Here is a 14,099-nt window from a genome sequence, read left to right on the forward strand (position 1 = left end):
ATTATACCTGCTCAACATTAGCATTGTCATCATGAGCATGTACTGATATTAGCATTTAGCTCAAAGCATTATAAGAACTAGATGTCCTATTCAGTCCAATGAGAGTTGCTCAACTGCTGCATACGCCAATAAATTGACCAATCCTCAAAAGTAATTTATCACGCTTTCCTTTGTTTTATATAAACGGTGTGTTTAAGTACTTTAAAGTTAAGTTTTATCGAGGAAGCTACGAGTGTGTGTCCTAAGAAATTGTATTTAATACTGCATTAGAAACCAGGATACTCCAGCATGTAAACAGCTTTTCCAGGTTTCTGAACATTTATTGTTCAATGTTGATCAACAAATATTCATTTATATGAAAATAAAAATAATAAGTGTCCTTTTTTGTCCAAAATGTCAGCATTGTAGCTTTTTTCAGTTACTTTTTTGTGACATACTTGCATGCAAATAAGGAAATAGATCAGTCTGCAAATAAACACCAAACATAAAGCACACAACTCAGTAGAGGAAAACAGGTTCGTCCTACAAAGGTTGAACGTGTGATTCATCTCTGACAGTGAAGGCGGAATATTGTCCAGTCATTGTTTTGAAGGAAATGAGAGACAGAGAGAGAGAGAGAGAGAGAGAGAGAGAGAGAGAGAGAGAGAGAGAGAGAGAGACAAGATGTCAGTTGATGGCGAAACTGCACCCTCAATACACTCTGACCAGTGTCACAACAACACTGCTTTCCAAACACCAATCAGACTAAACCTAAATGTAAAGAAAACTACTTGGAACATTGGAAATAATATACTAAAAGCCAATGTAGATGAGAATGTTATCTGGTCCTAAAAATGTTGCTACATATGATCAATTTCCATTTTCTGCACATTTAATGAGCAATAAAGTCAACTGAATCTGAATCTAAACTATTCCTCATAATTAATGATGTCATCAAAAGCTTCTCTAAATGTGATATTTGTCTAATAGACTCACTAACTTTATATTTAATTTGATTTTTGATTGATTTTCTAAAACAGTAATATAGGACTCTGAGTGAGGAGTGGCACAGTAACTTTCTGTGCAACACAATAAGGAACTAACAGCTCATTAACTCTTGACACAGAGCCAGGTCGTCATATTAAACCTTTCTTACCAGTTGTTCATTACAGTATGTTCTTTGTTGTTTTGTTTATGTTGGGTTTTTTTTTCCTACATGTTTTTCAGCATGGTTTAAATCAAACATTATCTCCCTCAGTGACAGAAATATAAATGAAGCAACCAGGAGGAAGTGACAGGTCGGTTTCATCACGAATAAAGACATCTCTGTGCGTAAGGAAACAGTAGTCCACTTATATTAGACACTGGCAGGTAGAGACAGGGCACAATGGCTCGTTTCAGGTGGACTCAAATCGCACTGTTTCTGATGCTGCTTCATTTGAAAGGTAAGAAAATGATTAAAGACACAGTTATTCCAACATAAGACGTTTATTTTATATTCATTTCACAGAAGCACAAGTCATTTTGCAAAGTTTAAGTTGAAAGTCTGCTACATCAAGTTCTCTACTGTATGTAAATATAATAATAATCTCTCATTTCCTTCACAGCTATAACTGGACAAATTCGCCCCATCACTGTCAGAGATGGAGATGAGGTCACTTTGACTTGTGAAAATGTGATACAGGATCAGGATGAATGTAACCGTACCACCTGGATCTTCATTTATGTTGCCTCACCAAAAGTAGAGTTGGTTACACTGGGGCAGATTGGTGAACAAGCCAAAGATAAATCAGACAGACTGAGTGTTACAGCGAACTGTTCTCTGGTTATAAAGAATGTCACATTTGAGGATGCTGGTCAATACAACTGCAGACAGGTTGCACCAATACGGCCTCAAAACTATTATCTATATCTGTTTGTTATCAACAGTGAGTATTTACATCATGATGTTTTAGAACAATACTGAAACATAATAATTATGATTATAGTGATGAAGTTAATTTTACTCTTGTTGTCTTTCTCTCACAATATCTCCATCTTCACCAGTGACTGAACATAAGGACAATGATGAGGTGTTGTTGTCGTGCTCTGTATCAACATTTGGATTGTGTAGACACACAGTGGATTGGCTGTACAAGGGGAAACGTGTGGCTGAAGACAAAAAAGACATCAGGATATCACATTCTGACTGCTCGGCTACTGTGACATTTCTCACCTCTTATCTCAAGCATCAAGCAAGCAATTATCACAAGTTGTTTAAATGTGAAGCACATCATCATTACATTGGAAAAGCGCAACTGTTTACCTTCAGCCCTCAGTCCTCAGGTAAGAATATGAAGAGCTGTTTAAAACTGCATTTTAAGATGACGTCATTCTAATTTTTTTTATTTTTTGTATATTTATTTTGGGGTTTTTGCTGTTTCATTTTTCAGTTGAGGATGCAACAACAACGATATCAGCAGAAGCACCACCAACAACACCAACAACAACAACACAAGAGGGTGAGAAACAAAACTTACTCAACATGAAACAGTTCTAGCTGTGAATGCAATGTATACACACAAACACTGTAGATTTGGTTAAAATGTACATACATGTTTACATTAGCAGGTATGATGTTTAATATTAAAACCATGTTAGTTTAGTGTGTTGGAATGCTGTTCATTACCACTGAACACAAATTACAGCTAAGGCTGATGGGAATGTTTCTGTTGCACAGCTCGTACAGATTGGTCTGTTCTGAACTACATAATGTTGGTTATGCGTGTGGCTGAACTCCTCCTAATTACTGTGATTACTGTTCTTCTCATCAGAGCTCGAGGTGAGAACATTCAGACCAACATTTGTTTACACTGATTAACACAAACTGTAAGTTTAGAACTGAAATGTTACTCTGTGCTTTATTTTCCAGAGAACCAGAGACCACCTGATGACAGCACTGTGAGTTGAGAATAAAAACTGAAGTGAACCCATGTGTAACAATAAAAATGTATATGACTGATCAGAGACTGTAAGTCAGTGTAAATGATGATAAGCTGCTGCTGGGAACTGTTCATGTTACTGTAATGCAGGACTGTGAATGTCTCACTGTTTGTGTTTGTGCAGGTTTTAAACTCAGTAAAGAGCCAAGCAGTGAGGAGTTCAGGTGCAGCAGCCAGTCAGGTAAAGATCAGATCAGACAGTAACTGGAGGAAAATCTGGCAGTTTTGGGAGATTATGACAAAATTCATGGACTGAAAACATTTATTTGTTCCAGTTAAACTGAAGTGTGTTGCTGTGTCTCACAGTTGCATCGTGATGAAGATGGACATGATGGCACAGTGAACTATGAAAACGTTGTAGAGCCTTCTGCTTCTGTCAGACTCAACAACTTCCACACCAACATCAACTCACCAGAGAAATGAGTCCACTGCTGTTAAATGTTTATTCACGGCATTATTTTACATAAGACCATGAATCCTAATTTCATTTTAAGGTTTTAGATGAGGTATTGGTTATTGTATTGATGCAGGAAAAAAAAGTGGATGTTTTGTTAAGTCGATTCTCACTTGCAGCCAGATATTAAAGCCCTGATTTTAGGTCCAGTGTGTAGGATTTAGTGGCATCTTGCTGTCAAGTTGCAGACTGAATCTCACTCGCGTCACCTTCCACTTCCAAGCTCGAGGGAGAAACTGTTGTGGTCGCAGAAACCGTGAACGGCCCTATCTAGAGCCTGTGTTTGGTTTGTTTGTTCTGGGCAACAGGGCGGCATCCATGGAAGGCAACTGTAGATAAAAACGGTTCATTCTTAAGCCAAAAAAACACAATGATGCTTATTATTTTAGGCGATTATACACTATTAAAAAACATACCTATGAATATGATATTCAATTTCTGCCAATAGATCCTCCTAAATGTTACACACTGGACCTTTAAGAAGCTTGCTGTACATTCAGCCTTCGTAGGACCAGCTTGTTTTCTTCCCCTGAGAAGTATGCTTTACATTTGATGGTGATTTTTTTGTAGACTGATCTATTCTCTGAATATGAATGCGAGTACGTAACAAAAAAGTAACATTAAAAAAAGCTACAAAAAGGACATTTTAGACAACTCTTATTCATATTCTTCTCTTGTGTGAATAAATCAAATCTTTTTTGCGTATTCTTTTGAGATTCAGGCAAGTGAGACACTAAAACACTGATAATGAAATGTGACTTCAAGGCAAATAACGATTTGAAATGAAATCTAATCATCACTGAAGACTTGATATTGAAATATTACTGAGTTAATTGCACTGAAGGATTTAAGTTTGCAAACCATACATCTGAATGTACGTTCTCTCTTTGAAACTTTCACTCGTCAATTACAATTTGAAAGCCATCAGATCGTTTGACTTGACTTTTTAGATCTTGATGAATTTGTGCAATTTGAATGGTTTTGTATACCTGGTATGTTGATGGAATTTGTGAATCCTTAAAAATATACATACATATATCCTCGAAATAAAGTTTTTGAAATTTCACCACATTAAATTGACTGTTGAACTTTTCATTCCATCTGGGTTTAGTGTGTTAGCATGCTAACATTTGGTAATTTGCACTAAACAGGAAGTACAGCTGAAGCTGATGAGAGAGAGGAAAGAGGAAACATGTTTTTTAGTTTGTAGTTCAAGGCAAAATATTATATTTGTTTTGTTAAAAAGAGAAACATGTTTGTTTTATATTTTAGAGTTTAAAATGACGATCATATTTTTCTAAATGAAGAATTAAAAACAACATGAATGAGAAGTGGCTTCAGTCTCCTTTTTGTAGAAGGAACACAAAAGGGAACTTCCACACCTCAAATGGTTGCATGGACAGTAATCTTCAGTAGCAGAATAAGGAACAAGCAGCTCAATATCCACAAAGTAATGTCATTATATTAAAGCTCTATAGCAGTTGTACATTTCAATATGTTCATTTTTTTAGTTTTAGTTGGTTTTGTATTCGCATTTCTGCTTTTTTATTTTTATTTTTTGTTGTTTTTATCGAGCCTTGACACAAACACTGTTTCCCCTCAGTGACAGGAATCTAAAATGAAATCTTTCTTTTTGAACTAACAGTAGTTCGTTAGATGTTGACAGAGAGACAGAGCAGAATGGCCGTTTTCAGATGGATTCAAATTCCACTGTTTCTGATGCTCCTTCATTTGAAAGGTAAGAAAGTAATTAAATGCAAAATAAACAGAAGCACAATGATGTCATTTTGCAAGTTTTCTTCTCAATGTAAATATACTGTTTGTTAATTACTGCTTGTTTTCTTTGTGTTGAAAGATATGCAGGATGTTGTTGTACAATCAGTCCAGTTGCAACAGTAGCTGTGGTATTTTGTTCCTATTCTGAGAAGCTGGTATAGATGACAGGAAGATGGATGGATGATGAAAGGTTGCTTGCTTAAGAATTGTCTCATTTCTCATAAAAAACTAAAAACCTCAAAGATGTGTGTCAGCTCTGAATAGACCTGTCAGCAGTTTATCTGTATTTATTATATGTGATGTTTGGGGTTAACAAATTCTGATTTAAAATTCGAAAAGAGATAAAAATTATATTCAAATTGCTCAAATTTATTAAGCTTAATTCTCATATAAACAGTGAGTCAAAGAATCTGTATTCAGGAACTGAAATTGACTATTGAATGTTTCAAAGAGAGCAGAAATTTGCTTAGATGATCGAAAGTAAAATATCTGTGTAATGAAATCAGTTGTATTGAATGTGTTTACATTGTTTACATGCAGAACAGTGTCTGGGTTATGATTGGGTTTTTGGAGTATCCTGGTTATGTTTTGTGCATATTAACAGCTTACTGGTTATGAAATTGTATTTAATACTGCATTAGAAACCAGGACACTCCAGCATGTAAACAGCCTTTCCAGGTTTCTGAACATTCACTGTTCAATGTTGATCAACAAATATTCATTTATATTAAAAGAAAATTAATAAGTGTCCTTTTTTTGTCCAAAATGTCAGCATTGTAGCTTTTTTCAGTTACTTTTTTGTGACATACTTGCATGCAAATAAGGAAATAGATCAGTCTGCAAATAAACACCAAACATAAAAGCACACAACTCAGTAGAGGAAAACAGGTTCGTCCTACAAAGGCTGAACGTGTGATTGAGACTTGGATTACTTAAGAAGTCTTGTATCTTTTCATGTCTCTTACCAAACTACATACACAAAAAATGCAAATGTAGCGACAGAGACAGTTTAATTCTCTTATTTTTTATATTCCTAAGGTAACTTTTTTCTACTCACAATTAAAAAATAACTTTTTACCTCTGGAGGAAACATGTTTTAAACCTTATCCGTCTGTTATCTGTCTGTACAAAGACAGAAACTGACTTGGCTTACTACGTAATGAACACAGAAGCAACGTTTAATAGGGGTAATCAATATTTTAATACAATTTTAAATTTAGATATGAAAAGGCTTCATAAAATAATTTTTTTTCTTTTCAAATTGTGGCATGGAGATGTGTTGTTAAACATATTCTCATGACTGGAATGAAATCATTTCAAAACACTGCAATAAAATGGGCAGTTTTTTGCTACAGTAATACAATTTGCCATTTACATGACATCACAGAGGTCAAGGAACGAGATCCAGCAGCTGCCTGCGTCCACAGAAACAATTCAAATAATTAAAAAAAGTACATTCTGTAAATCACAAGATCATCTGTGCCAAACTCAGCACACACTGTACTCCTGGTATACATCAACATGCTTTAAAGTATCTTGGAGAGATGAAAAAAGGTAAAGAAGTGGTATGTGAGTGAAGGTGTGTGTGAAAACAAGTCCCCCTTTAAAAAAAGAAACAACAAAAAAAAAAAACACAGACAATAAGCATAAAAGACTACGTCCACAGGAAGCCGAACAACTTTTAAAAAAACGCAGTTTACGTGTAAAACCGAAGTTTTCTGGTAAAGATCTCCACATTGAAATACCTGAACGAGAACAGCTTCCTCTCTCTTTCTTTGTCCTCCTTTCATTCAGTAAACAAAAACTGGCGAGGAGTGACACAAACACTCTTAAAACCTCTTTCCTGTCGCCTCTTACGATGATTTAAAAAAAAACACAGCCAAATTCCCTCTCTCTGTACCTGTTGGCAGATAATGGAACTAGTATAAAGTCATGGTTTGGTCACAGCTCATAAATACTACGTGTTAATGCTCTCCGGTGCAGACAAACAGCAGCAAATCCTCACATTTCCGAAGCTACCAGCACACGTTTGGCTTTATTGCTTGGACATAAACCATTATCTAAACATCGGCGGATAATCTTTCTGGCAATCGACTAACGGCCAGAGAACGTTGGAAGCGACAGATGACTTGTGATGTGGCTTACCACATCACAAGTTTGTCCCCCCCTACACACTGAAACACCCAAGACCACATTTTAAGATTTTTTTTTCCAGTGTTTAGAAACCAGCTTAGTGTGGACAGACAGGTTGAAGCAGAACAGGTAAGAAAAAAAAAGATGCTGTTTTAAATGTACCCGGCTTAATGTGAACGTACTCTGAGTCAGTGCAATAGAGTTAAAAAAAAGAAAAGGGAAAAGCACTCATGTCTGGATACTGGCTTTCTTTTTTTGCAGCAGCTGCATGTGAGACGTTTCACATTGTCATCTTGTCTTTTCGGTTTCACTGAGGCTTCAGCAGCCTCACAGTCCCTGATTCCACTCTCGGCTTTCCACCGGCTGGACCCGTGTTCAGGGGGGGAAGGGAGGGGAACTTCAGCCACCAAGCTGGTAAATTCCTGGCCGCTATCGGAGCCGTTTAGAAAGTAACCAACCGCGGGGGTGTGGAAGTCCTCTCTCCTTGCGCTCTGAGCTGGCTGGTGAATTCATCAAAGTGGCTGGTCAAGAATTGGAACATCAAAATGTTCCTGCCCTTCCCGATTTTTCAATGGGAATCAGTAAGAAAAGTCTCTCTCTCGTCTGCTGTGTCTCACACTGAACAAGCTGTAACAAAGTGCCTCAGTTCGCAGGGGACTTTTTATTTTTTATGTTTTCTTTTTTCTTTTTTTAGGAAAAACCTCAGTAACAAAACTAGAATCTCAGTTAAAACAACGAGGAAAAATATACACAAATATATGTTCACAATATATTATGTACATTTACTCAAAGCTCTTTAAAAATTCAAATCAACGCGAGGCTGCCCTTTTTCACAAGTGTTCGCGAAGAAAGTGCCGTCATCACTTTACATAATGTAAACCTGAGACACCGGCCGCGTCGCTGCTGGAGACGACCTCAACTTCCTCACAGTTACGATTTTCGCGAATCAATCACGACACAAGTATTACTTCCTCTTTCCTCTGCCAACAAGAAGGCAGAATAAGCGCACGGCACAGTTGGTCGGAGCTCCAGCAACAACAGGACATCTCCAATAATGTGCACGAATACAGGCAGCATGTTGAATTATGGTCAATTGTACTACAGTATATATATAAAAAAAAACTCCCTATATTGTATTGCAGTGTGTTAAAGGCCAAACTTAATTTCAATCAATGCTCATTTTCCAATTTGTTGGCGTTCTGTGTGAATCAGATGTCGGATAGGTCGGCTCCAATCTGAGGTCATGACTTATCCTGAACCTTCAGCAGCGACTTCAAGTGAACAGTCATTTGCTCTCGGCTTTGGTTGCTCTGCTGAGGCTCGTTTTCTCCGACCCAGTGACTGGGCGGTTTGGGTAGGACACTCGGTGAGGGCGGCTCGCTGAACTTCGCTCCGGCGTAGACCTTCTCGCCGTCTTTGAGGTATTCGAGTGCAGCTTCAGCGGGCGGCGTGTTCAAGATCTTCGCGTTGTTGGAGGCGTGGAGGGGCTTTTTCTGCTCTCGGAGCGGAGGCTGGTGGAGTGGAGAAGGCTTGTTCGGGCTGCTGTTATCTTTCTTCTTTGTGGCGGGACAAGCGCCGGGGCTTTGGGCCTGCTTGGGCTTGTGGCTCCGCGTGATCACGTTCTGGGTGACCTGATCGTGTCTGGGCAGGTTGCGGGCAGGTTGGCCACCTGGCTGCATGGTCCCTCGCTCCAATCTGCCACCTTTGGAGTTCAGCAGCTAAAAAAAACAAAAACATAAACAGTCTCTTATTAATCCAGATATTTGATAAATATCACTAGATGGAGTTTGCTTAGTTGTCACAGAAACACACACTCGACCTATGGCATGATAACAGGTTTATTTAACCCAAAGCTCCTGATACTAGTTGGTGAGTACACCAGAATACAGTCAACTTTCTAAATAAACTTGATTAGGGAAGCACAAAGTTTATTATCTTCTTTTTTTCAGACATAAATATTCACAGATTAATTAGGATTTGGTAGAAATGTAAGCAAAAAAACATGCCTATCTTATGAAATTGATTTAAAAACACATATTTACACAAAAGACAAAAGAAAAAGACCAAAAATCATCATCATTTACTACTAATATTCAACCATTTGGCATAGGGTTTGACTTTTACACTGCAGTTTGGGGCTACCTGAGACAAAAGCAGACAATTGCAAGAGAAACATGCTGTGAGACACATTTACTGGAGGTGATCTGAAACTCTGCTGACCCAAAAAAATAAATGTAAAGTTCCACAGGAGTCTTTTTATTAGTACATTACAGAGGCAATGTCAGTGAATGACCCATAATTATGTGATAAAGCTGAATGCATTTCCTACATAACAAAACCTCCTCCGGGTGTTATGAACTCTGCACTATTTACATCCGCTTCCCGTCACTCTTTATTGCGCAGACCTTCCAGCAATGGCAACCTGCCAGCAGGAAGAGGAAGACAGGTTCGTTCACCACGTCTACTTCCGATTCGTCACAACAAGGATTAGTAACTGCGTCATTTCAAAACTGCCTCAGGCACTACAGGAGGTGTAATCACCAACAAATACACTTTATCTTCAAATGAGGCTTCAGAAGCACATAGCTTTAAAAAAAATATATGTCAGAAAATGTCCATTGCAAGTTGACAATGTCAAGAACTTCAAAATAATCGACGTACTACCACAAAAGAGTACGAAAACTCAAAATATATTCACTTTTGAGAGGTTAAGTTTTGGCACTATTGCTTAAAAACTATTATTTTATGCAGACGTTGACAAAAAAAAAAATTTTTTTTAAGATTGCAATATGATTTAAAAAAAAAACAACCCTCAAAACTCAATTAAAATCACGACGGTGTGAGATTGGTTGCAGTCTGTAACCAAACAAACTTCTTCACACCTAAAAGAACAATGTGTTCATGGCTCCTCTGCAGCAGCACTGTTATAATGCTGCCACACAAAAACTATTTATAACATTGTGCTTATCTGTGAAGCTGATAACTGATCACCCAAATATGAAATAATCAATAAACTGAGAACATTGATCTTTTAACCCCCTTTGTATCTGAGACCTTTAAAGTCTCAGCCCATTATTTTGGCATTATGATTGATTTCTCCTAATCATTCCATTCACTTATAATTTTACCAATCTGGATGTCACATTATCTTGTAAACAAAGCCACACACAAACAACAACAACAACAACAACAAACAAACAAAGAAACCAGGAAGTTACCTCTCTCTTAGCTCCCTGTTTGAGATGATGGAGGCTCAGTGCGGTCTGCGGACCGGCGGGGAGCTCGGTACCGGGCTGAGCTGCCGTCGGGGCGGTGTTGTTGTTGTTGTTGTTGTGGTCGGACAGGCGGATGTTGTTGGGGCCGTTTCTCGGGGGTTTCTGGTGATGCAGCGGCGCCGTCGACCGCAGCTTCCTTCCTCCTTTCTTCAGCAGCGCCGGCCTCGTTTTGTTGGCCGTGTTCAGCCCATCGCCGCTCGACAGCACCGACACCGGGTTGTTGTTCTCCACGTTGCCGATGTTGGCTTCATCGTCGTGAGCCGGGGATCCGTCCAGCATGTCTCTGAAGTGAAAGCGAAAACATAAACAAGACCGTGTGAATGGTAGCTGACGACGACGCAGGCTAACAGCTAGCACAGTGAGCTTCTTCTTCTTCTTCCTCTTCTTCTTCTTCTTTTTCTTATAATGCGCGTCTTTTTGTATCCACAATAATAACGTTTATGTTGTTACTGAGACTAAATTTGAAGGGTTTTAATTCTTCCTGCTGCTAAAACAAACGGTGGACGTCTCTTCACCCGAGATGGCGACGGTGCTACTGAGCTTGTTAAAGCTAAAGTAGCACAAAAGGGTTAAGTTAGCCAGAATAAAAACACGTGACTTCCGGTGACATATTTCAAAATAAGATTGCAAACATTTTGATTGAGTTACTTGTCTGTTACAAGTTTTCTTCTCAATGTAAATATACTGTTTGTTAATTACTGCTGGTTTTCTTTGTGTTGAAAGATTCAATTCAATTCAATTTTATTTGTATAGCGCCAATTCATAACAGAAGTTATCTCAGGACACTTTTCAAATAGAGCAGGTCTAGACCGAACTCTTTAAAACATTGTGTGCAGGATGTTGTTGTACAATCGGTCCAGTTGCAACAGTAGCTGTGGTATTTTGTTCCTATTCTGAGAAGCTGGTATAGATGACAGGAAGATGGATGGATGATGAAAGGTTGCTTGCTTAAGAATTGTCTCATTTCTCACAAAAAACTAAAAACCTCAAAGATGTGTGTCAGCTCTGAATAGACCCGTCAGCAGTTTATCTGTATTTATTATATGTGATGTTTGGGGTTCACAAATTCTGATTTAAAATTCAAAAAGAGGTAAAAATTATATTCAAATTGCTCAAATTTATTAAGCTTAATTCTCATATAAACAGTGAGTCAAAGAATCTGTATTCAGGAACTGAAATTGACTATTGAATGTTTCAAAGAGAGCAGAAATTTGCTTAGATGATCGAAAGTAAAATATCTGTGTAATGAAATCAGTTGTATTGAATGTGTTTACATTGTTTACATGCACAACAGTGTCTGGGTTATGATTGGGTTTTTGGAGTATCCTGGTTATGTTTTGTGCATATTAACAGCTTACTGGTTAAGACATTGTATTTAATACTGCATTAGAAACCAGGACACTCTAGCATGTAAACAGCCTTTCCAGGTTTCTGAACGCTTTCAATATTTTTGTTCCTACACCTGACATTATTTTATTGTTGGATCTGTACAAAATTAATATTAAAACATGGGAATTAATAAATCATTTAACTGTTCTGTTTTACAGCAATAACAGATGAAGGGTTTTTCCTACCTTGTAAATTAATTTTGCCACCAGTAATAACTTATTAATAAACTAATAAAAATAAAATCCTCTGTGTTTCTGTTACTGTCATATGTTATTATAAAATGTAATACAATGTTTAGCTTCAATGTTGGCTGGGACGCTCCAGGAGACAGCAGACATCACTGGTGCCTCCTTTCTGTCTGTTTGCTGTCAGTTGTGGAATAAGTATTTACAGTTACAGATCACTGACTGTACTTTGTTAAAGTCCTACATTCAAATTTGTACAAAAAGTACAAGAGTAATAAAAGCAAAACATATATCAAACCTAAAAGTTGTCTACTCATCAGCAGGACAGCAGACCAGAATTGTAGAAATACTTTGATTACTTTGAATTTGAATTGTTTACTGGTCAGTTATAGTTTTTTTTTATAAAACTTATTTCCCAATAAGAAAGTTTAAGTTCTGATTCAAAGCCTCTCCACACTACCAGGAACACAATTCTTTATTTCTAATAGTCAAATGTAAAACAAAAAAAACAAAAGAAATACTGGAATCAGCATATAAATTATCTATAATGTTTTTAAGCTTTTAATTGTAAGATATAAACTCCCTCTAGGTTGCTAAAACTAGAAAACTGTGGTAATAATGTGAGCAGTAAGGCTGTCAGTGTTGTTTCCTAATATATTCTATATATTCCTATTTATTATCATATTATTGGATCATTATTACTGACACATTACTGCTCCATTAATGTTGCATGTCACTGCTGTAGCTGTGTACGGTTCTGTTCATTTTAATTACTTTATATACTGTGGGGAAGTTTAATCTATCATATTATATGAGATCGTCATGTGTTTGTAGCGTCACTGTCCTTTGAGAACCACATATCCCTAAAGTCAACTTTTCAAGAGTTCAGAAAAACAAGCTTGCAGAAGTATGAGTTTTTTTTCTTACAAATAAATTAATCATAAACAATCAAATTCACCAAATATGGAGATATATTGTTTTCACTGGACAGAAAGAGTATGAAAAAATGTAATCTGAAAAGTAACTAAAGCTGTTAAATGGAGTAAATAGCACAATACTCTGTGATGTATTGCAGTAGACGTATAAAGTTGCATAAAATGGAAAGATTCAAATAAAAAGTACCTCAAACTTTAAATTAAATACAGTACTTGAGTAAATGCACTCAGTTACTTTCCACCACTGCTTTCAGCACACACTGTGGAATATGTTTACATTTATTATCTTATTATATTTCTATTTTACATTTCTATTTTTATTTCTACATTTTTACTTATATTTATAAACCTATACATACATTTCTATTCTATACATTGTGTTAGATATTGTAATATAAGTATATTTTCTATTCTTTAACATGTGTGAGTTAAAGAGACTAGACTATTATTTTGTCGACAAATTCCCAACTTCCGGCATAGAATTGCGTGAACACTTGACAAATCTCCTCTTCCGGGTTCTGTTTCCAGTAAGGGGCGTGGCCGACTGCTTCCTGTCAGTGACGTTTTACCTTTGTATTCGGTGGCGGCTGTCGGAGGGGCGGGGCACAAATGTCACATGATAAAATAAAAGCTAGAGCTGTGAGGGTGGTGCGTTCACTGACCTTATGCGCCCTCATATTTTGTATCCTGTTTCCACTTTCAACCACAAATACAAATCAAAAGCGTCCTGGTTAACCACACACAGTGACTGATGTTCACACTGATGTTCACACTGGTTGTTATTTGCAGTTCCCATATGCTGTCAGTGAAGTAGCTCTTCTGATTTATAGTGTTGTTGTTAGTCTGATTTATAAACATGGACTAAAACACAACAATGTAATATAATATTCATTTAATTAATCATATGTTTCAACTGGACTGTGTCTCCGGATTAGTCTCTGCTGTGAAATAAGCAGCGAATAACAGTCAACTAATAAGAGTTCTATAATAAT

General features: G+C 37.1%; 2 protein-coding genes and 1 long non-coding RNA gene across 3 annotated transcripts in view; 2 read left to right on the forward strand and 1 right to left on the reverse strand.

Annotated features, from left to right (window-relative positions):
• The first annotated feature begins 1,267 nt into the window (after positions 1 to 1,267).
• LOC127367815 (uncharacterized) lies at positions 1,268 to 4,490 on the forward strand. The gene is made up of 8 exons (XM_051407948.1): positions 1,268 to 1,424; positions 1,587 to 1,907; positions 2,026 to 2,304; positions 2,412 to 2,480; positions 2,699 to 2,800; positions 2,891 to 2,919; positions 3,085 to 3,141; positions 3,267 to 4,490. The coding sequence occupies exons 1-8, from the start codon at positions 1,367 to 1,369 to the stop codon at positions 3,381 to 3,383; spliced, it is 1,032 nt and encodes a 343-aa protein (XP_051263908.1). The 5' UTR covers positions 1,268 to 1,366; the 3' UTR covers positions 3,384 to 4,490.
• Positions 4,491 to 4,880: 390 nt separating this feature from the next.
• On the forward strand, positions 4,881 to 12,229 carry LOC127367821 (uncharacterized). The gene is made up of 2 exons (XR_007885547.1): positions 4,881 to 5,868; positions 12,026 to 12,229. It is a non-coding gene; the product is annotated as an uncharacterized LOC127367821 (long non-coding RNA).
• pnrc1 (proline-rich nuclear receptor coactivator 1) overlaps positions 6,368 to 14,099 on the reverse strand; it is a 96,909-nt gene continuing 89,177 nt past the window's right edge. The window contains exons 2-3 of the mRNA XM_051407955.1: positions 10,542 to 10,977; positions 6,368 to 9,041 (exon numbers count right to left, since the gene is read on the reverse strand). Coding sequence (XP_051263915.1) covers positions 8,565 to 9,041; positions 10,542 to 10,877 — 813 coding nt within the window. The 5' untranslated portion in view covers positions 10,878 to 10,977 and the 3' untranslated portion in view covers positions 6,368 to 8,564. The remainder of the gene's footprint in view (positions 9,042 to 10,541; positions 10,978 to 14,099) is intronic.

This window comes from Dicentrarchus labrax, unplaced genomic scaffold, assembly GCF_905237075.1.
Source record: "Dicentrarchus labrax unplaced genomic scaffold, dlabrax2021, whole genome shotgun sequence".
NCBI classification, from domain to species: Eukaryota; Metazoa; Chordata; class Actinopteri; family Moronidae; genus Dicentrarchus; species Dicentrarchus labrax.

Coding starts and splice junctions, on each gene's coding strand:
- LOC127367815 (XM_051407948.1), top strand. CDS start 1,367: ATGGCTCGTTTCAGGTGGACTCAAATCGCACTGTTTCTGATGCTGCTT. Junction 2,801..2,890: donor TCTTCTCATCAGAGCTCGAG/GTGAGAACATTC, acceptor TTTATTTTCCAG/AGAACCAGAGACCACCTGAT. Junction 3,142..3,266: donor CAGGTGCAGCAGCCAGTCAG/GTAAAGATCAGA, acceptor TGTGTCTCACAG/TTGCATCGTGATGAAGATGG.